The sequence below is a fragment of the Chlorocebus sabaeus genome, chromosome 6, assembly GCF_047675955.1.
Source record: "Chlorocebus sabaeus isolate Y175 chromosome 6, mChlSab1.0.hap1, whole genome shotgun sequence".
Lineage (NCBI taxonomy): Eukaryota > Metazoa > Chordata > Mammalia > Primates > Cercopithecidae > Chlorocebus > Chlorocebus sabaeus.
In genome coordinates, this window is record NC_132909.1 from 58,736,048 (window position 1) to 58,761,805 (window position 25,758).

The window sequence follows — 25,758 nt, forward strand, 5'->3', positions numbered from 1 at the left end:
CTGCCCTCTAGCTGGGCATCTGGGGTGAGAACCTGTCTCTAGAAATATAAAATAAACTAAAATACTTGGAAAAACTCCACAAAGTTTCAAAAAGCAAAACTTGAATTTGCCACATGCCAAGTACCATGTTGAATCCACACAAATGAAGTAATGTGCAGGCTTCTGCGTTAGGTGGCAAGTAATCTAGAGATGATTTAATGTATACAGGAAACTGTGCAAATTCTACACCTTTCTGTATCTTGTGTTTATCTATTTTAGTAGAGATGGGGCTTCACCATGTTGGTCAGGCTGGTCTCAAACTCCGACCTCAGGTGATCCACCGGCCTTGGCCTCCCAAAGTGCTGGGATTACAGGTATGAGCCACCACGCCCGGCTGCTACACCTTTCTATATCAGGGTCTTGAGCATCCGAAGATTTTGGCACCCACTGGGGAGTCCTGGAACTCATCTCCCACGGACATTCAGGGGCGACAGTACTTTTGTGCATGTCTGGGCATTCTGTCGATGGGCTGGTGATGTTTGGATGTCTCAAATAAAATGAAAACAAACTCATCCATAAATGATTATATGTTCCATAACATTTATTTTCTGTGCCTTAATTTCAGCATGAATGATGTTTGTGTAATTAAGATTTCCTTATAGGCCAGGCACAGTGGCTCACGCCTGTAATCCCAGCACTTTGGAGGCTCACCTGAGGCCTCCCAGTTGGGTGGATCACCTGAGGTCAGGAGTTCGAGACCAGCCTGGCCAACATGGTGAAACTCCGTCTTTACTAAAAATTAGCCAGGCATAGTGGCACATGCCTGTAATCCCAGCTACTTGGGAGGCTGAGGCAGGAGAATCGCCTGAACCTGGCGGCGGGGCGGAGGTTGCAGTAAGCCAAGATCACACCAGTGCACTCCAGCCTGGCCGACAGAGCAAGACTCCATCTCAGAAAGAAAGAAAGAAAGAAAAAGATTTCCATATCATTTGAGTGTGTTATGGAAAGGACCTGAAGCAGCCATTAGGGGCTGAATCCACTCCCTTCTCCCACACATTCCTGTGTTGAAGTCCTAACCCTCAGTACCTCTGAATATGCCTGGATTTGGAGACAGGGTCTTGACTTATTTTTAGGTTTTTGTTTTCTTTTTTTGAGACAGGATCTCGCTCTGTTTCCCAGGCTGGAGTGCAGCGGTGTGACCATGGCTTACTACAGCCTTGACCTCCTGGGCTCAAGTGGTCCTCCTGCCTCGGCCTCCTGAGTACGTGGAACTACAGGTGCACACCACCACGCCTGGCTGAATTTTTTTTATTTTTTATTTTTTTATTTTTATTTTTTTTTATTTTTTTATTTTTTTTTTTGAGACGGAGTCTTGCTCTGTCGCCCGGGCTGGAGTGCAGTGGCCGGATCTCAGCTCACTGCAAGCTCCGCCTCCCGGGTTTACGCCATTCTCCTGCCTCAGCCTCCCGAGTAGCTGGGACTACAGGCGCCCGCCACTTCGCCCGGCTAGTTTTTTGTGTTTTTTTTTAGTAGAGACGGGGTTTCACCGTGTTAGCCAGGATGGTCTCGATCTCCTGACCTCGTGATCCGCCCATCTCGGCCTCCCAAAGTGCTGGGATTACAGGCTTGAGCCACCGCGCCCGGCCTTTTTTTTTTAAAGATGGGGTTTTGTCATGTTGCCTAGGCTGGTCTCAAACTCCTGGGCTCGAGCACTCCTCCTGCCTCAGCCTCCCAAAGTGCTGGGATTACAAAGGTGTGACCTTGTAGGGACCATGTTGCAGTTTTACTTTTTTTTCTTTTTTTTTTAACTTTTCTTCTTTAACAGAGATAGGGTAGCACTATATTGCCCAGGCTGGCCTCAAACTCCTGGGCTCAAGCCATCTTCCTGCCTCGGCCTCCCAAAGTGCTGGGATTACAGGTGTGAGCCACCATGACTGGCCCCCCTTTATACTTTTGTAATAAAAAAATTTTCTGTTATAGAGACAGGGTCTCACTATGTTGCCCAGTCTAGGGTGCAGTGGGAGAGCCAGGGTCTTTGAAGAGGGAATTAAGTTGAAATGAATTCAACTTAATCAATTTAGCCTAATGCAGAATGGGCCCTAATCCAATCTGACTGGGATCCCTGTAAGAAAAGGAGATTAGAACACAGACACGCACAGAGGGGCAACCACATGCGGACACAGAGCAGAGACTGCCGTCTGCAAGCCACAGAGGGACCGGCCCTGCCAACACCTCGATCTAGGACATCCAGGCTCCAGAACTGTGAGAGAATCAATGTCTCTGTTGCTGAAGCCGCCCAGCCCATGGTACTTGCCATGGCCACCTGGCCCAACTCTGCAGCCCCCTTTCCCAACCAGGGCTCTGCCTCGAAACTGCAGGGCACAGACGCTGACTGTAAAGACTGAGTCTCCCGGCGGGTGGGCCACAGGGAGCTCCATTCCAGACTCCAGGAGGGAGAGGAATTCCTTCCTCCGTGGAGGCCTCAGGGTGCCAGGCCTCGTTCTCTGCTGGAACCCCAATTGAGAAAGACTCATCTGAAGGATTCAACCACAAGATGCCATTAAACCACAAGTGTGCAAAAATTCAATATGTCTCCATCATAAATGCAATTTAAACATAAAACATTGGGCCAGGCGCGGCGGCTCACACCTGTGATCCCAGCACTTTGGGAGGCCGAGGCGGGTGGATCACTTGAGGTCAGGAGTTCGAGACCAGCCTGGCCAACATGGTGGAAACCCCGTCTCCGCCAAAAATACAAAAATTAGCCAGGTGTGGTGGCAGGTGCCTGCAATCCCAGCTACTCCGGAAGCTGAGACAGGGGAATCACTTGAACCCAGGAGGCGGAGGTTGCAGTAAGCCGAGATTGCACCACTGCACTCCAGTGTGGGTGACAGAGCGAGACTCCATCTCAAAAAAAAAAAAAAAAAAAAAAAAAAAGAAAGTAAAACTTTGAAAATTTAACTTCATTTGTGTGTTTTTTTAAAAGTTACTTTCCTATAATATTCAGAAATTTCCATTAACATTAAAAGGCAAGATAGAGGGGAAGTCATTGGTAATGGAGATGAGGTTTCTTTGATTTTTATTATGATAAAATCTAGATAACACAAAATTGACGAGTTTTACCATTTTATTAATAAGTGCACAGTTCAGTGGCATTAAGCACATTCACGTGGTTGGGCAGCCGTCGCCACCATGCATCTCCAGAACTTTCTCATCTTCCCAAACTGAAGCTCGGTCCCCATGAAACACTCACTTCCCTTTCCTTCCCCTCCCCAGCCCCGGGCACCCCCCATCCTACTTTCTGTCTCTGTGAATCTGACAACTCTAGGGACCTCCTAGGAGTGGAACCACACAGGATTTGTCCTTCTGTGCCTGGCTTCTCTCACTGAGCGTGACGTCCTTACGGTTCATCCACCCTGTAGCCTATGTCAGGACTTGTTTTCTTTTTTTTCTTTTCTCTTTTTTTTGAGATGGAGTCTCGCTCTGTCGCCCAGGCCGGAGTGCAGTGGCGCGATCTTGGCTCACTGCAAGCTCCGCCTCCAGGGTTCACGCCATTCTCCTGCCTCAGCCTCCTGAGTAGCTGGGACTACAGGCGCCCGCCACCACGCCTGGCTAATTTCTTTTTGTATTTTTAGTAGAGACAGGGTTTCACTGTGTTAGTCAGGATGGTCTCGATCTCCTGACCTTGTGATCCGCCCGCCTCGGCCTCCCAAAGTGCTGGGATCACAGGCGTGAGCCACCGCGTTTGGCCAGGACTTGTTTTATTTTTAAGGCCGAATCATATTTCATTGTGTGGATGGACCATGTTATGTTCATTCATCCAATTTTTTTCGAGACAGAGTCTTTCTCTGTCTCCCAGGCTGGCGTGCAGTGGCGCAGTCTCAGTTCACTGCAACCTCTGTCTCCTAGATTCAAGCGATCCTCCCAACTCAGCCTCCCGAGTAGCTTGGATTACAGGCGCGCCCCACCACGCCTGGCTAATTTTTGTATTTTTAGTAGAGATGGGATTTCACCATGTTGACCAGGCTGGTCTCAAACTCCTGACCTCAAGTGATCTGCCCGCCTTGGCCTCCCAAAGTGCTGGGATCACAGGTGTGAGCTGCCACGCCCGGCCCATTTATCCACTGATGGATGCTTGGGTTTCTCCCACCTTTTAGCCACTGCAGATAGTGCTGCTGTGAACATTGGTGTAAAATACCTACTTGAGTCTCTGCTTTCTTTTCCTTTGAGTAAGAACCTTGGAGTGGAATTGCTAGGTCATGAGATGATTCTAGATTAGCCTTGTGTGACGGTACATGCCTGTGGTCCCAGCTTCTTGGGAGGCTGAGGCAGGAGGATCACTTGAGCCCGGGAGTTCGAGACTGCAGTGAGCTATGATCATGTCACTGTACTCCAGCCTGAGTGACAGAGCAAGACCTCATATCTAAAACAATCAGGCCAGGCGCAGTGGCTCATGCCTGTAATCCCAACACTTTGGGAGGCTGAGATGGGTGGATCACCCGAGGTTGGGAGTTCAAGACCAGCCTGGCCAACATGGTGAAACCTCATCTCTACAAAAATACAAAAATTAGCCAGGCATGATGGTAGGTAACTATAATCCCAGCTACTTGGGAGGCTGAGGTGGGAGAATTGCTTGAACCCGAGGGGCAGAGGTTGCAGTGAGCCGAGATGGCACCATTTCACTCCAGCCTGGGCGACAGAGCAAGACTCTGTCTCAAAAGAAAAAACTAAAATAAAATAAAACAAGCAAACAAAAGTGCTCAGCCACATGTGGCTGGTGCTTCTGTACTGGGCAATGAAACTCTCAGATGCAGAGCCTGGGCAGAGGACCCTTTGTCCAGGTAGGATCCTGGACAGCGTAGGGAAGGAGTTAAAATGAGTGAACTGTGTGGACTCGTATCAGTACATTTCAGACAAGGTTTGCCGGGCATTGGAGAAGCAAGTTGCAGTGTGAGATGCACAATAAGAACATAATTTTGCACACGTTACTGAAAAGCACAACACCGTGTTGTATAAAGATTCACACGGGGCCAGGCGCGGTGGCTCAACTGTAATCCTGTAATCCCGGCACTTTGGGAGGTCGAGACGGGTTGATCACGAGGTCAGGAGATCGAGACCATCCTGGCTGACTCGGTGAAACCCCGTCTCTACTAAAAAATACAAAAAAAACTAGCCGGGCATGGTGGCGGGCGCCTGTAGTCCCAGCTACTCGGGAGGCTGAGGCAGGAGAATGGCGTAAACCAAGGAGGCAGAACTTGCAGTGAGCTGAGATCCGGCCACTGCACTCCAGCCTGGGCGACAGAACGAGACTCCGTCTCAAAAAAAAAAAAAAAAAAAAAAGATTCACATGGAGCCCAGGAGTTAGAGGCTGCAGTGAACCATGATCGCACCATTGCACTCCATTCAGCCTGGGCAACAAAGCGAGCCCCACCGTCCCTAAAACAAACAAACAAACAAAACCTTCATACATATGTAGTAAAAGTCTAAGAATCATGACTGGACAAAAGACGCCGCCAACCCTAGGGAGGAAGAGAGAGGAATAGGATCCAGGTGGGACTTCAATTCTATTTATTTAAGCAATAAGCTCTGACACAAATACAGCCAAACATTAACACTTACCCATCTCAGTGATGTGCGTTTGTTCGGTGGTTCTATGTTTGAAATATTTTGTCATAATAAAGAAGTCTCAACCCCAAGGAGGTTAAGAGAGCTACTGATCACTTTTTTTTTTTTTTTTTTTTTTTTTTTTTTGAGACGGAGTCTCGCTCTGTCGCCCAGGCTGGAGTGCAGTGGCCGGATCTCAGCTCACTGCAAGCTCCGCCTCCCGGGTTTACGCCATTCTCCTGCCTCAGCCTTCCCGAGTAGCTGGGACTACAGGCGCCCGCCACCTCGCCCGGCTAGTTTTTTGTATTTTTTAGTAGAGAGGGGGTTTCACCGTGTTAGCCAGGATGATCTCGATCTCCTGACCTCGTGATCCGCCCGTCTCGGCCTCCCAAAGTGCTGGGATTACAGGCTTGAGCCACCGCGCCCGGCCTACTTTTTTTTTTTTTTTTTGAGACGGAGTCTCGCTGTGTCGCCCAGGCTGGAGTGCAGTGGCGCCATCTCAGCTCACTGCAAGCTCCACCTCCCCGGTTCACGCCATTCTCCTGCCTCAGCCTCCCGTGTAGCTGGGACTACAGGCGCCCGCCACCACACCCGGCTAATTTTTGTATTTTTTTTTTTTAGTAGAGACAGGGTTTCATCATGTTAGCCAGGATGGTCTCAATCTCCTGACCTCGTGATCCGCCCGTCTCAGCCTCCCAAAGTGCTGGGATTACAGAGGTGAGCCACCGCGCCTGGCCACCTTTTTTTTTTTTTTTTGAGACAGAATCCTGCTCTGTCACCCAGGCTGGAGTGGAATGGAGCGATCTCAGCTCACTGCAGCCTCCGCCTCCTGGGTTCCAGCAATTCTCCTGCCTCAGCCTCCCGAGTAGCTGGGATTACAGGCACCCGCCACCACGCTGGGCTAATTTTTGTATTTTTAATAGAGACGACGTTTCACCATGTTGGCCAGGCTGGTCTGAAACTCCTGACCTCAGGTAATCTGCCTGCCTTGGCCTCCCAAAGTACTGGGATGACAGGCGTGAGCCACATGCCCGGCCTGGACCACATTCCTGATCAACTTTTTGGCCAGTAAAGTCTCTTGAGACTTCCAGAAGAGAAACACAAATCTCATAATGGCCGATCTGCGGAATCTGAATGTTTCTTCACAATGGATAGGGGCCTTCTGCCTTTCCCGGGAGAGGTGAAAACACTGCACGATGGTGCAGATCAGAGCGTGTGCGGTCCCAGGGGACATGTCCATCCTTATGTAGAGCTGCCGATTTCTGGTCCTTCAGGAGAATCTGGAGAAACAGGCTGAGCTGGTTGACAGAGCCCTCCCCAACACAAGCGCCATTCGGCACATGCGCCTGCCCTCCCTAGATGTGCACAGAGCCCCTGCTGCGTGCCACATGCCGCAGCCCCAGGAGACAGCTGGGCAACTGCAGCTGGTCCTGCATCCCCGGGCGTCAGGGCCAGGGAGGAGACGGCCTGTGAGCAGACATGCAGTGTATCCCGGGTGGTGGAGGAAGAAGAAGAAAGCAGGACCAGGGGACAGAGGGTGATCAGCATCAGGCCACAGGGGCTCCAGGAGGGTTTGTCCCCAGGCTATCACTGAGCAGTCACCTGCAGGCTCAGCGGGGAGGGGAGCCATAGACAGGGGGATGGGGTCGGTGGGGTGTGGCTGTGGCAGGGCCTTGGGAGGGCTTTGAGCAGGACATGGCATGGTTAGGGCTGTACCTTGAGAGGACACCTCTCTGGCTGCCAGGAGGACAAAGATACTGGCGAGGAAGGAGGAGGGTGAGGGGCTGGGGTGCTCTCCAGCAAGGGCTGTACAGCTGAGGCCAGCCCTGCTCTGCTCTGCCCCAGCTCCTGCATAGAAACTTCTACCTTCCTCTCTTTGGCTCATCCATTGGTGCTCAGTGCAGCCTAGGTAGCACTCACTCTGTAGTTCTGGTTTTTTCATGGCCACCTATGGGAGTGTGGGGACAGGAGTACCGCCACCGTCATAGTGTCCGTCAGGTGTCTGTAGTCACGGTGTTCATCGAATGTATTGTCATGATCATCGAGTGTCTGTAGTCATGGTGTTCATCAAGTGTCACAGTCACAGTGTTCATTGAGTGTCCGTAGTCACTGTGTTCATCGAATGTCACAGTCACGGTGTTCACTGAGTGTCACAGTCATGGTGTTCATCGACTGTAACAGTTAACGGTGTCCATCGAGTGTCACAGTCATGGTGTCCATTGTATATCACAGTCATGGTGTTGAGTATCACAGTCACAGTGTTCATCGAGTGTCCGTAGTCACTGTGTTCGAGTGTCACAGTCACGGTGTTCACTGAGTATCACAGTCATGGTGTTCATCGACTGTAACAATTAATGGGGTCCATCGAGTGTCACAGTCATGGTGTCCATTGCATATCACAGTCACGGTGTTCATTGAGTATCACAGTCACAGTGTTCATCGAGTGTTCACACAGTTCATCGAGTAGTCATCGTGTTCGAGTGTCACAGTCATGGTGTTCATCGTGCGTCACAGTCATGGTGTCGAGTGTCACAGTCATAGTGTTCATCAAGTGTCATAGTCATGTTCATTGTGTGTCACAGTTATGGTGTTCACCAGGTGTCTGTAGTCATGGCGTTCAAATGTCACAGTCATGGTGTTCATTGAGTGTCACAGTCATGGTGTTCATTGAGTGTCACAGTCATGGTGTTCATGAGTGTCCGTAGTAATGGTGTTTGAGTGTCACAGTCAAGGTGTCCATTGAGTGTCCCATAGTCATGGCGTTCATCAAGTTCCACAGTCACAGTGTTCACCAAGTGTCACAGTCACAGTGTTCATTGAGTGTCACAGTCACGGTGTTCATTGGGTGTCATGGTCATGGTGTCCATCAGGTGTCCACAGTCATGGTGTTCATGAGTGTCCCGCATGGGGCTCAGGACAAGTGTGTGAAAATGCTAGAGGAATGAATGCTTGAACCCGGGAGGCAAAGGTTGCAGTGAGTCTAGATTGTGACACTATACTCCAACCTGGGCGACAGAGTGAGACTCTGTCTCAAAAAATAAAAAAAGCTGTAACTTTCATGAGGTTGTCCTGTGCTGCAGGGAATGTCTCCTTGTCCCCAGCACTGATGCTGTGGATGAGTGTTCATAGTCATGGTGGCATGGAGGCTGGCAGGAGTCTACGGCAGGGCCCGGTTGGGGGCTGGGTGGTGTAGAGCCTCTTTGCCTTCTAATCCATTTTCCCCAGAATGACCCTCACACCTTGCTCCTTCCCCTATGGGGTTGGAGGTTCACTTTTTAATATAGATCCATAGTGGTATTGGGCTAAAATCTTTACTGATACTTTTCCCTGGCAAATGGGCTTTTAGACTCCGGAACAGTCTACTGGGTGGCTGATATTTAGCCAAGCAAAGGGCACTGGGGTCAGAAAGATCTGGATCTGAACCTGCCCCTGCACTTGACGTGAGCCCCTGATCCTCCTTGGAGGTTTTCTCGTCTAGACCGTGGGGAGCGATGGTGCCGCACCTCCTCTGAAGAGTGAACGAGGCCACGCGGACAAAGGCCTCGGCCACCGTGCAAACCCTACAAATACTCATTCTTTTTAGTGAAGACTTTTTAGTTTAGTGCTAATTATTTTAATAATCAGGTGAACTGACTTGTTCTGTTAAAAAATGAGCCTGGGCAACATAGTGAGACCCCCACCTCTACCAACACTTTTTTAAAGAATTAGCTGGGCATGGTTGCACATTTGTGTTCCCAGCTACTCAGAGGCTGAGGCAGGGTTGCTTGAGCTTGGGAAGTTGAGGCTGCAGTGGGCTGTGATCGAAGCACTGAACTTCAGCCTGGGTGACAGAGCAAGACCCTGTCTCAAAAAAAAAAATTTTTTTTAAAAGAAAATACAGTTTACCCTCTGCATTCATGGGCACTGCATCCATGGATTCAACCAGCCAAGGATGGAAAATATTTGGAAAAATAATGCATCTGTACTGAACTTGTATGGGGTTTTTCCTTCTCATTGTTCCCTAAACAATGCAATGTAACAGCCATTGGCATAGTGCTTACGTTGTATTAGGGATTATAAGTAATCCAAAGGCCGGGCGCGGTGGCTCAAGCCTGTAATCCCAGCACTTTGGGAGGCCAAGACGGGTGGATCACGAGGTCAGGAGATCGAGACCATCCTGACTAACACGGTGAAACCCTGTCTCTACTAAAAAATACAAAAATCAGCTGGGCGCGGTGGCGGGTGCCTGTAGTCCCAGCTACTTGGGAGACTGAGGCAGGAGAATGGCGTGAACCCAGGAGGCGGAGCTTGCAGTGAGTGGAGATCGCGCCACCGCACTCCAGCCTGGGCGACAGAGCGAGACTCTGTCTCAAAAAATAATAATAATAATAAGTAATCCAAAGATCATTTACCTTATACAGGATGGTATGTTTAGGTTATATGCAAACACTATATCGTTTTATGTCAGGGACTCAAGCATCCATGGATTTTGGCATCTGAGGGGATCCTGAAACTCAACCCTTGCAGATACTGAGGGACAGCTGTACTGTTTTTGGTTTGGTTTGTTTTGAGCCAGAGTCTTACTCTGTTGCTCAGGCTGGAGTGCAGTGGTGAGATCATAGCTCACTGTAGCCCCTACTTCCTGGGCTCAAGCCATCCTCCCACCTCAGCCTCCTGACTAGTTGGCACTACAGGCGTGTAGCATCACACTCGCTAATTTTTTTTTTTTTTTGAATGTTAGAAGAGACAACGTCTCACTGTGTTGTCCAGGCTGGTCTCAAACTCCTGAGCTCAAGTGATCCTCCCACCTCAGCCTCCCAAGGTACTGGGATTAAGGCGTGAGCCACCACACCCGACTAGACACTGTACTGTTAAAGTTCAATTTTCTGGCCGGGCGCGGTGGCTCACGCTTGTAATCTCAGCATTTTGGGAGGCTGAGGCGGGCGGATCACAAGGTTAGGAGATTGAGACCATCCTGGTTAACATGGTGAAACCCCATCTCTATTAAAAATACAAAAAAAAAAAAAAAAAAATTAGCTGGGTGTGGTGGTGGGTACCTGTAGTCCCAGCTACTCAGGAAGCTGAGGCAGGAGAATTGCTTGAACCCGAAAGCCGGAGCTTGCAGTGAGCCAAGATTGCGCCACTGCACTCCAGCCTGGGCGACAGAGCAAGACTCTGTCTCAAAAAAAAAAAAAAAGTTCAGTTTTCTTTGAAGAATCTTGACATGGAGAAAAAGGCCTGCCACACAAGTAGATCATCTACAAAGCAGAACTCAGATGGGTTCGAGTCCCACCTCTGCCACTGACAGTGCCTCAGTTTCTTCATCTGTAAATTGGGTGCAGTGATAGTCCCAGCATTACAGCGTTGTTGTGAGATGGTGTTAATTTGTGGAAAGTGCTTCCAGCTGTGCCTGGGCTCCTAGGAGGGTCTCCACCAAGCAAGGCAGCTCAAGTCCGGCGGGGTTAGAACTCGCTCTAACCCCGTGGGGCTTGTGTATGTGTTTGTGGTTCTAGCACCCAGACTCCAACTCTTCCCCTGCTCACCACGGGGGCCAGCTATACTGCACAGCCCACTCCTGGGATGGACCCCGCCGCAAACCCGGCCTTTCCCCCAGCTGCCCCAGCAGGGTACGGTGGATACCAGCCCCACTCCAGCCAGGAGTTCACCTACGGCAGCCGACCCGAGGAGCCCGTCCCCACGGCCACCACCATGGCTACCTACCAGGTATCCAGTCCTTTCTTTCACCAGCATTGCTGGGAAACGTGGATCGCCTTGCGTGGGTGAGAGCAGTGGGTTCCCCGCAGCTACTCCTTCTCCCAGGCCTCTTAACCGTGATCCTTCCTTCGGGACCCTTCTGCTGGCATTATGTACCTGCGGTGGGGAGAAATCAGGGCAGAGTCGCTTCCAAAAGAATCCACTGCTCTCAGGGACAGGCGGCATGCATACCTCCCCATCGGGGCAGTGGGGACAGTGACAGCACTCAGAGCTTTGTCCCAGCCTCAGCAGTGATTATGAAGGAGGATGAGGGTCACCTGGGTTGGAGGACCCCTCCCTGGCCAGGACAGATGGCCTCAGTCTCCTGGCCCCACAGAGACCAGGACTCACCCCACCTTCCGCAGGCTCCGGGTTCCTACCTCTCTAAGAGGGTGTCTGTGGCATGTGGGGCACAGCTGGGTGGTGACAATCCCACCTTCCCAACCGAGGCACTCAGGCTGCAGACCCAGCCACTGTGTTCCCACTTGGTGTCGCAAAGATGTCCCCCATGACCATGCTCCAACTCCCCAGCCCTGCCGCCTGCACCTCGTCCCCAGGTCATGTCGGTCAACGGCATCAGAGGCCACCTGTCACCCGAGCTCAGCACCCACCTGACCCCACCCTCTTCCTCCCTCTCCGTTTCCTTGCTAAGGCCTCGGGGGCTTCTCCGTGCAAACCCACCCTCTCCTCCCACACCCAGCGTCCTCCTGTAAATCGCAGTCGGACTCTTGGAAATTAGTGTCAGCTCCATGAGAGCTGCTGTGTCAGCCACATCCCCTGCCCCCTGCCCCCGGGCCAGGGCCTGCTCTTGGGCAGATGCCTAAGAGCCAGCGCTGCAGGAAGGACTAAATGCAGAGTGCAGTGTGGCCAGGGCACGTTACACCTGCCGCCTGAGCTACTCTCCTGCGGAAACCCCCACATAGGACAGTTACAGCTACGGACAGTCGGTGGCTGCCAGGAGCTACGAGGACAGGCCGTACTTCCAGCCTCCTGCCCTCCAGCCTGGGTGCATGACAGCCACAGACTCCTGCCAGCCAGGTGAGCCATCTGCAGGGTCGGGGCTGCGGATGAGGAGACATTCCCTGCAGCACAGGAAAAGCTTGGGAAAGTTACATCTTTTTTTTTTTTTGAGACAGAGTCTTGCTCTGTTGCCCAGGCTGGAGTGCAATGGCGCAATCTTGGCTCACTGCATTCTCCGCCTATCGGGTTCATGCCATTCTCCTGCCTCAATCTCCCAAGTAGCTGGGACTACAGGTGCCCGCAACCATGCCTGGCTAATTTTTTGTATTTTTAGTAGAGATGGGGTTTCACAGTATTAGCCAGGATGGTCTCGATCTCCTGACCTCGTGATCCACCCGTCTTGGCCTCCCAAAATGCTGGGATTACAGGCATGAGCCACCATGCCCGGCCTGAAAGTTACATCTTTTCTTTCTTTCTTTTTTTTTTTTTTTTGAGATGGAGTCTCGCTCTGTTGCCCAGGCTGGAGTACAGTGGCGTGATCTCAGCTCACTGCACCCTCTGCCTCCTGGGTTCAAATGATCCTCCTGCCTCAGCCTCCCAAGTAGCTGGGACTAGAGGTGCGTGTCACCATGCCTGGCTAATTTTTTGTATTTTTAGTAGAAACAGGGTTTCACCATGTTAGGCTGGTATCGAAATCCTCACCTCAGGTGATCTGCCTGACTCAGCCTCCCAAAGTGCTGGGATTACAGGTGTGAGCCACTGCACTGGTGAAAGTTACATCTTAACCATCCTAGAGGTGGCACAAGGTAGTTCATGCCTGTAATCCCAACACTTTAGGAGGCCCAATCAAGGTGTGAGAATTGCTTGAGCCTAGGAGTTCGAGACCAGCATGGGCAACATAGTAAGACCCTCTCTCTACAAAAAATGCAAAAAAGTTAGCTAGGCATGGTGGTGTGCACCTATAGTCCCAGCTACCCAGGAGGCTAAGATAGGAGGTTCGCCTGAGCCCAGGAACTAAGCTGCAGTGAGCTGTGATTGCACCACTGCACTCCAGCCTGGACAGCAGAGCAAGACCCTATCTCTAAAAAAAAAAAACAAAATAAAGGCTAGTGGCTCACACCTGTAATCCCAGCACTTTGGGAGGCTGAGGTGGGCAGATCACAAGGTCAAGTGATCAAGACCATCCTGGCCAACATGGTGAAACCCCCGTCTCTACTAAAAATAGAAAAATTAGCCAGGCGTGGTGGCGCATGCTTGTAATCCCAGCTATTCGGGAGGCTGAGGCAGGAGAAGCACTTGAACCTGGGAAGCAGAGGTTGCAGTAAGCCAAGATCGAGCCACTGCACTCCAGCCTGGGCGACAGCGAGACTCTGTCTCAATAATAATAATAATAATAATAATAATAATAATAATAAACATCCTAGATTTGCAGGTGAGCCTCAGGGCTGGCTGCTCAGATGGGCCCTGGGATCTCTGCCAGGTGTGGGCCTATGAATGAGGGAAAGTGAGAACCTAAAATGCAGCTAACATTTTTTCCAAGGAAGCTTTCCCCGGGTGGCAGGAGGTGAGCTCTGTGGGTGAAGGAGCCGGGGACGCGGAGGAGCTCTCCTCCCCCACGGCAGGAGGGAGAAGCTGGGCTCTGGAAAGGACAGGTGGGCACAAGGTCACCCGCGAGTCCCTGCCCGGACCTGGCCCTAGGCTCTGACCTGTGGTCCCGGCTTAAGCATCTAGCGTTTCCAGCCAGTTGAGCCCGGGGTCCATCCGCAGGTGAGGGGCAGTGGGGTGGGGGCTGGCTCTGCAGAGGGCCTGTGCCTGTCCCCTAGGGACCCAAGAGGCCTGCAGGCATCCCAGCCCCCCTGGCGGTCACAGCTGTGCTCAGCCCCCACAACAGGCGCCCAGAGTGGAGGCCAGACAGCCAGCCAGCGCCCTGTCCTCGGGATACACCTACCCCACGGCGACAGGCGTCCAGCCTGAGTCCTCGGTGTCCATCGTGACCTCCTACCCCGCGCCCTCCTACGATCCCACCTGCAGCGCCTACACGGGTAAGACCAGCGTTCCTTGCCCAGGCGGTCGGTCCGTCGGCCCCCGCTTCAACTCGAGTGGAATCAGCACCTCCCCCCGACTCACTGTTTTCTCTGCTCCTTAGCACCAAGCTACCCGAGCTATGATGCGTCGGTGTACTCCGCCGCCAGCCCTTTCTATCCTCCAGCGCAGCCCCCGCCTCCCCCGGGACCCCCGCAGCAGCTGCCCCCGCCGCCCACGCCCACAGGCTCAGGAAGCAGCCCCAGGGCCGACTCGAAGCCGCCGCTTCCCAGCAAGCTGCAGAGACCCAAGGCCGGGCCCAGGCAGCTCCAGCTTCACTACTGCGACATCTGCAAGATCAGCTGCGCGGGCCCCCAGGTCAGTCGCACTCCCGCCTTGGGCGGGACCTCTCTGTTCCTAAGGTCTGAACCCGAATGTGGGCGCCGGGGGGTCGGGATCGCTGCCTGCTGAAAAAAGGTCCGGGGTTAAACTTGCATGGTGTATGCATGTGCCTGTGTGTGCAAGCGCTTGTGTCTTGTGTGTGTGTGCGTGTGTGCGTGCAAAGGTGTGTGTGCGCGCGTGAGTGCAAAGGTGCGTGTGTGTGTGTGCAAGTGTGTGTGTGTTTATGCATGTGTATGTGTGTGCATATGTGTGTGCAAACGTGAGTGTGCGTGTACGTGTGCGTGCATGTGTGCGCGTGTGTGCCTGCGTGTGTGTGTGTGCCTGCGCCTGTGTGTGGGTGCACGTGTGCTTGTGTATGGCAGTGCTTGTTTGGGACACACGTGAAAGACTCTTTACCAGACATACGCGCTTGAGGTTTTAAAGCTTGCACATCACCCCGCAGAGATCGTGGGCTCGTTTCCTGGAAAGATAATCAGACCCTAGAGCTCTGTCTTTGCAAAACACACACCCTGATCTTTTGTTTTGAATGCTCTGAAAGCAAGCTCTGGACCGCGGGAGACGCGGAGTCTCTGGAGAGGTGTGAGACCGCTCAGGACACCCTATCAGGACCCCTGACCCAGCTGGGGATGGGGGGCCCGGCCCTGCTCGGGACCCCTCCCGCCACAGATCACCCTTTCCCTGTCTCAGGCTCTTTGCTCCGGCAGCTCTCCACTGCATCTCATGCTAGGAGAGACCCTGGCCTTCTTTGCAGAGTGCTTGGATACAAGTTTGAGGTTTTGTTCTGTTTTGTTTTGTTTGGAGACAGGGGATCTGGCTCTGTTGCTGAGGCTAGAGTGCAGTGGTGCAATCACAGCTCACTACAGCCTCCACCTCCTGAGTTCAGGTCCTCCTCTCAGCCTTCCAAATAGCTGAGACAGGTACGAACCACCATGCCCAGCTAATTTTTTTTATTTTCAGTAGAGATGGGGTCTCACTATGTTGCCCAGGCTGGTCTCGAACTCCTAACCTCAAGGAATCCTCCTGCCTCAGCCTCCCATAGTGCCAGGATGACAAGCTGAGTCCTCGCACCAGACGCATGTGGGTTATTTAATCCTTATATCTGCCTTGTGGCTACCATCTCTGTGTGGCAGACAAAATCCCAGAGGTTCAGAAAGGGTCAGTACTTTGAGGAACTCAGAGTCAGTTTTAGTGACCCAGGCAGAAATCAAACCAAGATGTGTTGAAGCCCATGTGGCTAGTTATTCCAGAATACGCCAAAAGTGCGCACAGACAGCCTATTGGCCGGACGCGGTGGCTCATGCCTGTAATCCCAGCACTTTGCAAGGCTGAGGCAGGAGGATTGCCTGAGATCAGGAGTTCGACACCAGCCTGGCCAACATGGTGAAAACCCATCTCTACTAAAATACAAAAATTAGCGGGGCATGGTGGCGGGCACCTGTAGTCCCAGCTACTTGGGAGGCTGAGGCAGGAGAATGGCGTGAACCTGGGAGGCGGAGGTTGCAGTGAACTGAGATTGCCCCACTGCACTCCAGCCTGGGTGACAGTGAGACTCTATCTAAAAAAAAAAGATTCCTAAGTTCTAGAGAGCATACATAAAGTAAAATGTGTGCCTCTCCCACATCCTATTTTTCTTCCCTAAAACCAGACGATGTCACCGAGTTCCTGAGCGCTAAGCCGGTGGCCTGCAGGGGAGCGGGCAGTGTCCAGTGTGCCCCAGTATTTTCAGGGGCACTTTTCAGTCTGCAGAACGTTCATTCTTGGCATTGTCGGGGCGTGTGGGTTTCATGGCCCACCTGCCACGTCTTGTCTGTGGGGGGCTTCGTTTCAGGATTTTAAGCAGCACACCCAGGATTCTGCCTGAGGGCCTGGCTGTCGCTTCCCCAGACGCAGTCAGATATTTTGGGCCCAGGAGTACCGGATGCGTAGGCCTGTGACTCACGGTAGCTTCCCCCGGGTGGAGCCCCTGTGTCTATTAGCAGTTTCCGAAGACGGAAGTGTACATGACTGTCCTTCGGGCAGCAGGTGCCCTTGCTTGGTTTCCGAGGTTGAATTCTGAAAAGTCAGAATTTTCTGTATACAGCAGCCCCCGAAAGGAACGCGTGATGCGTGGAGCATGCTTTCCTAAGAAACTCCTTGAGTTTCAGAAGAAGGGAGAAGCCTTATGTCTAGCAGCCTGAGCCTGTGGGTTTGTTACGTGGGCTTCATAAAGGGACGCTTGAATTAGCCAGGCGTGGTGGCGGGCACCTGTAGTCCCAGCTACTTGGGAGGCTGAGGCAGGAGAATCGCTTGAACCCAGGAGGTAGAGGTTGCAGTGAGCTGAGATAGCGCCACTGCACTCCAGCCTGGGTGACAGGGCATAACCCTGTCTCAAAAAAAAAAAAAAAAAAATTCGAGAAGTCTATAGTAAGAAGATAGGCTGGGCGCGGTGGTGTGCTCCTGTCATCCCAGCACTTTGTGGGGCCAAAGCAGGTGGATACTTGAGGTCAGGAGTTCAAGACCAGCTTGGCCAACATAGTGAAACCCCGTCTCTACTAAAAATACAAAAATCAGCTGGGTGTGATGGCACATGCCTGTAGTCCCACCTACTTGGGAGGCTGAGGACGGAGAATCACTTGAACCCAGGAGGCAGAGGTTGCAGTGAGCTGAGATTGCGCCACTGCACTCCAGCCTAGGCAACAGAGCGAGACTGTCTCAAAAAATAAAAAATAAAAATAAGAAGAATAAAGGGACACTTGAACCTCCGTGGCACCAGGGGATGGAGGGCTGGGGACAGTGGGCGTCTGTTACCACCGAGTTCGTGCGTGCTAAGCTGGGGGCCTGCAGGGGAGGGGGCGTGGCCAGTGTGCAAACCCCCACTCAGGCTGCCTGTCACCCCTTGCTGCAGACCTACCGGGAACATCTGGGAGGGCAGAAGCACAGAAAGAAGGAGGCGGCCCAGAAGACAGGCGTGCTGCCCAACGGGAGCCCACGCGGGGTGCAGGCACAGCTACATTGCGACCTGTGCGCCGTGTCCTGCACTGGGGCAGACGCCTACGCGGCCCACATCCGGGGAGCCAAGCACCAGAAGGTACTGCCCCACCCATCCCAGGCTCTGCCACCCCTGGGGAGGAAGCCCCCAGGTCAGCACTTAGGACCCACAGAGGTGCCTGGGGAGATCAGAGGGAGCCCGGAGAAGCTTCCCCAAGTGGAGCGCGCCCAAGAGCCGGCTGCCCAGGCCCATGCGTCCTCATCTTCAAGGATCCAAACTCCTTTCCAGTCATTTTATCTTATTTTTCATTTTATTGTGTTTTCTAAATGAGAGAAAATCTTACTCTGTCCCCTAGGCTGGAGTGCAGTGGCGTGACCTTGGCTCACTGCAAACTCTGCTTCCTGGGTTCAAGCAATTCTCATGCCTCAGCCTCTCGAGTAGCTGGGATTACAGGCACCCACCGCCGCACCCGGCTAATTTTTGTATTTTTAGTAGAGACGGGGTTTCACCTTGTTGGCCAGGCTGGTCTGGAACTCTTGAGCTCAAGTGATCCGTCTGCCTCAGCCCCCCAAAGTGCTGGGATTACAGGCGTGAGCCACTGCACCTGGCTGGACTCCTTTTGACTTATAAAAGGGGTTCCTCCTCATTGCACAAAAACATGAAGTGGCTGAGACACTCACACCCAGACTTCCAAGAAAGCTTGGCATTCAGGCGTGGCGACGGACAGGGCTTGCCTTGAGATCCAACGCTGTATTCCCTTTGGGGTCTTGCTCTTCACACTCGCTGCTGTAATAATCACTGTTCTCCTGTGGCCTTAAAAAGGCCTGGGTTAGGCGGGGCACGGTGGCTCATGCCTGTAATCCCAGCACTTTGGGAGGGCCGAGGCAAGTGGATCACGTGAGGTCGGGAGTCTGAGACCAGCCTGGCCAACATAGTGAAACCCCGTCTCTACTAAAAAATACAAAAATTAGCTGGGCGTGGGGGTGCACGCCTGTAACCTCAGCTACTCAGGAGGCTGAGGCAGGAGAATTGCTTGAACCCGGTAGGTGGAGGTTGCAGTGAGCTGAGATCTCGCCACTGCACTCCAGCCTGTGCGACAGAGCAAGGCTCGGTCTCAAAAAAAAGAAAAAAGGCCTGGGTTATGTCAAGTTCAGCCGGGAGGGGATGGAGTCCCCACCTGAGGGCAGGGAGGGGAACAGCTGGCTTGTGCTGTAACCGGGGCTGTCAGGCTGAGCCACCCTGGGAGGCCTGGCTAAGGACCTGGCTTCTTTCCCTCAGCTGCCTGAAGGCTCATCCAGGGCCTCATTCCCTGGCTCGGCTCAGGACAGCTTACTGAGGGCCTGTGTGAACCCACGGGGGAAAAAGGAATGCGCAGGGAGGCATGGAGGAGGGAAGGAGGGAGGCAGAGAAACGGGGGAAGGAGACTCACTGGCCTGGGGACCGGAGAGCTAGGGGCCGGTGGGGCAGAGCTGCAGGCATCACCCCCACAGGCTGGGGCTTGGTCTGGGGGTCAGGCAGGCCCTGCCACCCACTGTGGGGTTGGGGGTTACAGGGCAGGTCTTGTGCAGCGCGTGTCAGAGACTCGGAGCTGGCAAATGTGTCTGAGATGGTCCCCAGCACACACACCGCGGCCCTGTGCACACGACACCTTTGCCAGAAGCGCCTTGCACCCGGAGGTGCTGAGAATAGGGCATGGCCAGAATACGGACGTGACCACGTGCACACGCGCGTGCAGAACATGGGTGTCCGTCCAGGGACGCATGCACGCCCACCATCCGTCCACACACGCTGAGTCCCGGGCAGTCGGGGGCACTAGGATGGGGCTTGGGAGGTTGAGAGGCCCCACCTGGCAGCCCACGTGGTGGAAGAGGAGGAAGAGCGTCCACGTGAGCCGGTGAGCACGTGCTCACACGTCAGAGGAGTGTCACCACGCTAGAGGACTCACAAGCACGTGTGCAAGGCAGGAGGCCACCTGGGAAGGGCCTTCTGGAGTGGGTGACATCCAGAGAGCAGGAGGAGAGAAGAGGTGGGGTCCCCAGGACCAGCCTGCCCACACTCCCGCTGCCCGCCCGTGGAGGCCCTTCCTGCCTCTTGAAAAAGGCCATCAGGCTGGGAGTGACCCTCACACAGGAGCCCGGCTCTGTCTGTTGCAGGTCTTCAAGCTGCACACCAAACTGGGGAAGCCCATTCCCACCCTGGAGCCTGCACCGGCCGCAGAGAGCACCCCCGGGGTGGAGGCCAAGCCCTCATCCGCCACTGGCCCCAGCGTGTGTGCCCCGAGCAGGCCAGCACTGGCCAAGAGACCCGTGGCCTTGAAGGCCTCACTCGAGGGTATGTGCGTCTGCGTGCGTGTTCGCGTACCCACAGGAGCCCTGGCCACCCTGCCCAGTGAACATTTTGTGAGAAAATCGACCATCCAGTTGGTTTTCGTCACGTCCTCCGGGGGGTGGTGTGGGGCTGGTGCCGTCTCTCCCTCAGTCCAGCAGAGCGAGAGGGCCTCCCACTGACCCACCCCGCCCCGAACCCTCTGAGACCATTTCCAGAGAGTGCTGGCAGAACCGATAAAATGGTAATGCCATTTCTTCCTGTAGAGTTTTTTTGTTTTGGTTTGGTTTGAGATGGAGCCTTGCTCTGTCATCCAGGTTGGAGAGCAGTGGTGCGATCTCGGCTCGCTGCAACCTCTGCCTCCCGGCTTCAAGTGATTCTCCTGCCTCAGCCTCCCGAGTAGCTGGGACTACAGGTGCCCGCCACCACACCCGGCGAATTTTTGTATTTTTCGTAGAGACAGGGTCTCACCATGTTGGCCAGGCTGGTCTCGAACTCCTGACCTCAAGTGATCCACTATCCTCGGCCTCCCAAAGTGCTGGGATCACAGGCATAAGCCACTGTGCCCGGCCTCTTCCAGCAGAATTTGGGCTGGTGCTGGGTGCTGGGGTTCACTGGAAGCCCTCACGCTGCACCTAGCGGGTTCCCTGGGCTGCCACCTCGACTCTGCTCCCCTGCGCACCCTGGTGGTCACAGTGAACAAACTGGGCTCAGAACCAGAGTTATGTGGGTACCAGGAAATGAAGGTGGATTCCCTACGTCCCTCTGCCTGTGACCCTACCTTCCCTGCGTGCAAAGCCCCAGCTGTCAGAGGTGGCCCGCGTTAACCAGGATTAAATGCCAGGCATCCGCTCACTGCTTTGTGTGCATTGCTTCACTTTACCTCCATGACAACTCTTTTTTCGTGGTTTGTTTTGTTTCTGAGACAGTCTCACTGTGTCACCCGGGCTGCAGTGCAGAGGTGCGATCACAGCTCACTGCAGCCTCCACCCCCTGGGCTCAAGCAATCCTCCCAGCTCAGCCTCCTGAGTAGCTAGGACTACAGGTGTGCACCACCACATCCCACTACTTTTTGTTTTTTTTTGTTTTTTTTTTTTTTTTGTAGCAATGGGGTTCTGCTATGTTGCCCAGGCTGGTCAGAAACTCCTAGGCTTAAGTGATCCTCCCGCCTCGGCCTCCCACAGCCCTGGGTTTACAGGCATGGGCCACTGTGCCCAGCCCACAACCCATTTAAGTCAATGTTGTCACCAGTCCCAATGTGTAGATGGAAAAGCCGTAAACGATGGAGGTGGAGTTGGAACCCGGGTCTGTCTAATAGTCTCTGCCCTGGACCAGCGTGCTGTGCGTGGGCAGGGGCTGAGGGAGCCGCATTCTGTTTTTAACCTCAGCAGCCTTGATTCTTGAATAGCAACATGATTTTGAAGATCAAACCATCAAGTCATTCTGATAACGAAGATACTTGTCTCACCCGAGGCACCATAATTTTGCCTAACGGGGGTAGGTTAAGTACGAGCCTTGGTCCGCCTGATACTTCATCGTCTATTAACTGTGGATTTTATGCTGTCGGTGGGTTCCTCAAGTGAGGACCTAAATCCAGGACGTCCCCACTGACGGATTGAAACTGGCCTCGGTTTCTCGGCTGGGTCACACGCAGGCATGAAAGGGAGAGCGAGGTCGCTGCCCGGTGCTGTTCCCCCCGACATCACAGGAGGCGAGCCTGGGGTCTGGGTGGCTCTCTACCCCATGCCACCTGGCTGGTTCGCAGCCACAGTGCTTTCTCCTGGAACAGGGTGTCAGTGACACGGTTTTTCCCCTCAGGGCCTCCTGAGCCGCAGATAGCAGGCTGCAGACCCCAGAGGGGGAGACCAGCCCAACCCAAATCAGAGGGTCCTGGAGCACCCGCCCAAGGAGGCTCGGAGGAAGCTCCCCTGGGCTGCTGTGATGCGCAGGCAGTGGGCCCAGAGTATGTGGAGGAGGTAAGCCGAGGCTGTCAAGCCCTGGTCAGGGAAGGACTTTCCCATGGGTCAGGCTTCGAGACCTCACCCGGCTTCTCCCAGTGGGATTTACAGACCCATCCCCGTTCCCAAGCTGCACAGGCCAGACCTCCATAGACCAAACCCCGTGCAAGACCCGCTTGACACTTTGGGTGCCAGATTTCGGATACCAACAGGAAATGAATATGGCCCCGTGAGGGCCAGAGACAGGCCGAGGCATTCCCAACAGGGGGCCCCCTGGAGCCATCTGTCTGGAAGGTGGAAGGGCTCCGGGCGGGAGAAAGCTCCCCGGGAGGTTGGAGGCCGTTCCGTCCAGCTCCTTTCCTGGGCCTGGGGGATCTCGGGACTTATCAAAGCCAGGCTAGTGAGCAGTGGAGCCAAGCTCCCGGGCCAGGTCTGCCAGTTCCCACACCAGTGGCAGTTCAGACCCTGGTTGGCCTTGCTCGTGCCAAAGAGGTGGGGCTGGGTTTCCTCTGCCTTGACTGCAGGCCTGGGATTCTTTAAGAGACAGGGTCTTTTTTTTTTTTTTTTTTTTTTTTTTTTGAGACGGAGTCTCGCTCTGTCGCCCAGGCTGGAGTGCAGTGGCCGGATCTCAGCTCACTGCAAGCTCCGCCTCCCGGGTTTACGCCATTCTCCTGCCTCAGCCTCCCGAGTAGCTGGGATTACAGGCGCCCGCCACCTCGCCCGGCTAGTGTTTTGTATTTTTTAGTAGAGACGGGGTTTCACCGTGTTAGCCAGGATGGTCTCGATCTCCTGACCTCGTGATCCGCCCGTCTCGGCCTCCCAAAGTGCTGGGATTACAGGCTTGAGCCACCGCGCCCGGCCAAGAGACAGGGTCTTGCTCTGTCACTGAGGCTGGAGTGCCGTGGTGCTGTCATGGCTCACTGCAACCTCAAACTTCTAAGCTCAATCAATCCTCCCACCTCAGTCTCCCAAGTAGCTGGGACTACAGGCATAAGCCACCACTCCCAGCTAATTTTTTAATTTTTATTATTTTTTTTGTAGAGACGGGGTCTCGCTATGTTGACCAGGCTGGTCTTGAACTCTTGGGCTCAAGCAATCCTCCCGCCTCCCATGGTGGTGCATGCCTGTGGTCCCAGCTACTCGGGAGGCTGAGGTGGGAGGATCACTTGATCCCAGGAGTTTGAGGCTGCAATGAGCCGAGATCGAGCCACTGCCCTCCAGCCTGGGTAACACAGCAAGACCTTGTCTCTAAAAATACATACATACACAAAATGACCAGCAAGGAGGAAGGCTCCGCAGCGACCTGGCATCGGTAGCATCTCACGTCCCACCGGCCTCGTGCCTGGTGTGCGTGCGGCTGTTTTGTGTCTCAGGTGTGCAGCGAGGAAGGGCGAGTGCTTCGCTTCCAGTGTAAGCTGTGCGAGTGCAGTTTCAACGACCTTAACGCCAAGGACCTGCACGTGAGGGGACGGCGGCACCGGCTGCAGTACCGGGTGCGTCCAGCAGGGGGAGCCCCGACACCTGTCCGGGGTGTGCTGGGCCCGGGAGGGGGCACTGGGAGGCCTCCTCTGGTCCGGCCTCTTCCGCCCGTGTGATCCGATGAAGTTAAGAGGGTGGGGTGATTTTCTGTGTTTTCAAAGTCTTGCTCCACGTCTCAACAGTGTATCTTGGGTCGGGTGCGGTGGCTCACACCTGTCATCCCAGCACTTTGGGAGGCCAAGGTGGGCGGATCATTTGAGGTCAGGAGTTAGAGATCAGCCTGGCCAACATAGTGAAATCTTTACTAAAAATACAAACCTTAGCCAGATGTCGTGGCGGGCACCTGTTATCCCAGCTACTCGGGAGGCTGAGGCAGGAGAATGGCGTGAACCCGGGAGGTGGAGCTTGCAGTGAGCCGAGACCACACCACTGCACGTGGGCCTGGGAGACAAGAGCGAGACTCCGTCTCAAAAAAAAAAAAAAAAAAAAGGCTCTGGGAGATTTCAGCCCAACAGTTCTAGTCTCTGGGTCTCTCCCTGCACCCCAAGACCCTCCCGGCATCCCTGTCTAAGGCAAGGTCCCTACTCTCAGAGCCTTGCCTCTCCTTTCCAGAAGAAAGTGAACCCGGACCTTCCCATTGCCACGGAGCCCAGCAGCCGGGCTTGGAAGCTCCTGGAGGAGCGGATGAGGAAGCAGCGGCGCCTGGCGGAGGAGCGGCTGGAGCAACTGCGGCGCTGGCACGTGGAGAGGAGGTGCCCGGCTGCGGGTCTTGGCAAGGGGGCCTGGCGAGGGAGGGCAGGTCCAGCGTGGAACCAGACGCCTGCCGCTGCAAATTATGAGGATCCCCCGTGTGAGCTCTCAGGCAGTGGGGGGAGTCAGGTGCCCGGGCAGTGGGCACGTCCTGGTGTGGGAGCGCGAGAGGGTTCCAGAGCAGACGGGCTAAGGCACAGTGGTGTGCAGACCTGACACGTGGGTGCCAGGCGCCTCTGCAGACGCAGGGACACTGCCTGCCAACTCACTGGACCACACGGCTGCAGAGGCACCTGGTGACCTGTGTCCCCCTGACCCCTGTGTCCCCTGACTCCTAGTGTCCCTGTGTACCCTGACACCTCGTGTCCTCTGTGACCCCTTACCCCTGGTGTCCTCTGTGTCCCCTTACCCCTGGTGTCCTCCGTGTCCCCTTACCCCTGGTAGCCCCGGGTCCCCTGACCCCTGGTGTCCCCTGTGACTCCTTACCCCCGGTGTCCCCTGTGTCTCCCTGATCCCCGACCCCTGGTGTCCCTGGGTCCCCTTGACCCCTGGCATCCTCTGTGTCCCCTGACCTTTGTGTCCCCTGTATCCCTGACTTCTGATGTGCCTTGTGACCCCTGACCCCTGGAGTCCCCTGTGTTTTCCTGACCCCCGGTGTCCCCCTGACCCCTGGTGTGCCCTGTGACCCCCTGACCCCTGATGCCCCTGCGTTCCCTGAACCCTGGTGTCCCCTGACCCCAGTGTCCCTGGGTCCCCTGACCCTTGGTATCCCCTGAATCCCCTTGACCCCTGGAGTCCCCTGTGTCCCCCTGATCTCCTAGTGTCCCCTCATCCCCAGTGTCCCCTCATCCCCAGTGTCTCCTGTGTCCCCTTGACCCCCGGTGTCCCAGTGTCCCTGACCTCTGGAGTCCCCTGTGTCCATCCCAGAGCATTTTCTGATGTAACATCTGACTCTAGTGTGTCCAGCAGCAGCAGGTCTGCATTGGGAAGGGGACCAGGACTTCCTGAAGGCTGCGGCTGCCCAGGCTGGGCCTCTTTTGCCTAAGGGGTGTTTGGTTCCCCCCCCGCACCGGCCTTCCCAGCCTCAGTCTTCTGTGCATACAGCAGGCGCCCATGCAGTGCAGCGGAGCCCCAGCAAAAGCTTCAGCCCTGCCTTCCTTGCTGGGAGCCTGAGGCCCCAGCGTCTCTGATGTGCCCCCAGCTCAGGGCCGCTGCTGGCCTGACCACGCTCTGTCCTGTCTCGGACCTGCAGGCGGCTGGAGGAGGAGCCTTCCCAGGACGCACCATCCGACTGGGCCCACTCTCTGCTCATGGGCAGGCCGGAGCCACCCACCAGCACCCAACTCCAGGTAGGTACAGCTTCCTCTGTGTGCAAATGCGGGCAACCTCACACCCCCCGGGGCAGCGGACACCTCCTTAGGAGGATCTGACCTCCCCCCCAACTCCCATATAGTACTCAGGGGATGGGGCTCCACGGCCCGGACCGCCTCACTCCACAGATGGGAGCCCCAGCGCCCCAGCCCCTACCGTTGGGCCACAGAGAACCCTTCTGCTTCCTGGAGCCCCGGGTGGTCGCCT

The 25,758-nt window shown here is 54.5% G+C and overlaps 1 protein-coding gene across 6 annotated transcripts in view; it reads left to right on the forward strand.

The window, feature by feature from the left end:
* LOC103233695 (zinc finger RNA-binding protein 2) overlaps nucleotides 1-25,758 on the forward strand; it is a 69,327-nt gene that overhangs the window by 26,283 nt on the left and 17,286 nt on the right. For 4 of the 6 annotated variants that reach the window (XM_007994808.3, XM_007994809.3, XM_073017118.1 and 1 more), the window contains exons 2-11: nucleotides 11,076-11,286; nucleotides 12,240-12,354; nucleotides 14,100-14,318; nucleotides 14,423-14,676; nucleotides 17,585-17,767; nucleotides 19,822-19,999; nucleotides 21,812-21,969; nucleotides 23,325-23,444; nucleotides 24,043-24,182; nucleotides 25,433-25,529. In XM_007994808.3, the coding sequence (XP_007992999.3) occupies nucleotides 11,076-11,286; nucleotides 12,240-12,354; nucleotides 14,100-14,318; nucleotides 14,423-14,676; nucleotides 17,585-17,767; nucleotides 19,822-19,999; nucleotides 21,812-21,969; nucleotides 23,325-23,444; nucleotides 24,043-24,182; nucleotides 25,433-25,529 (1,675 nt within the window). The remainder of the gene's footprint in view (nucleotides 1-11,075; nucleotides 11,287-12,239; nucleotides 12,355-14,099; nucleotides 14,319-14,422; nucleotides 14,677-17,584; nucleotides 17,768-19,821; nucleotides 20,000-21,811; nucleotides 21,970-23,324; nucleotides 23,445-24,042; nucleotides 24,183-25,432; nucleotides 25,530-25,758) is intronic. The other 2 variants (XM_007994807.3, XM_073017120.1) reach the window with 2 other exon arrangements.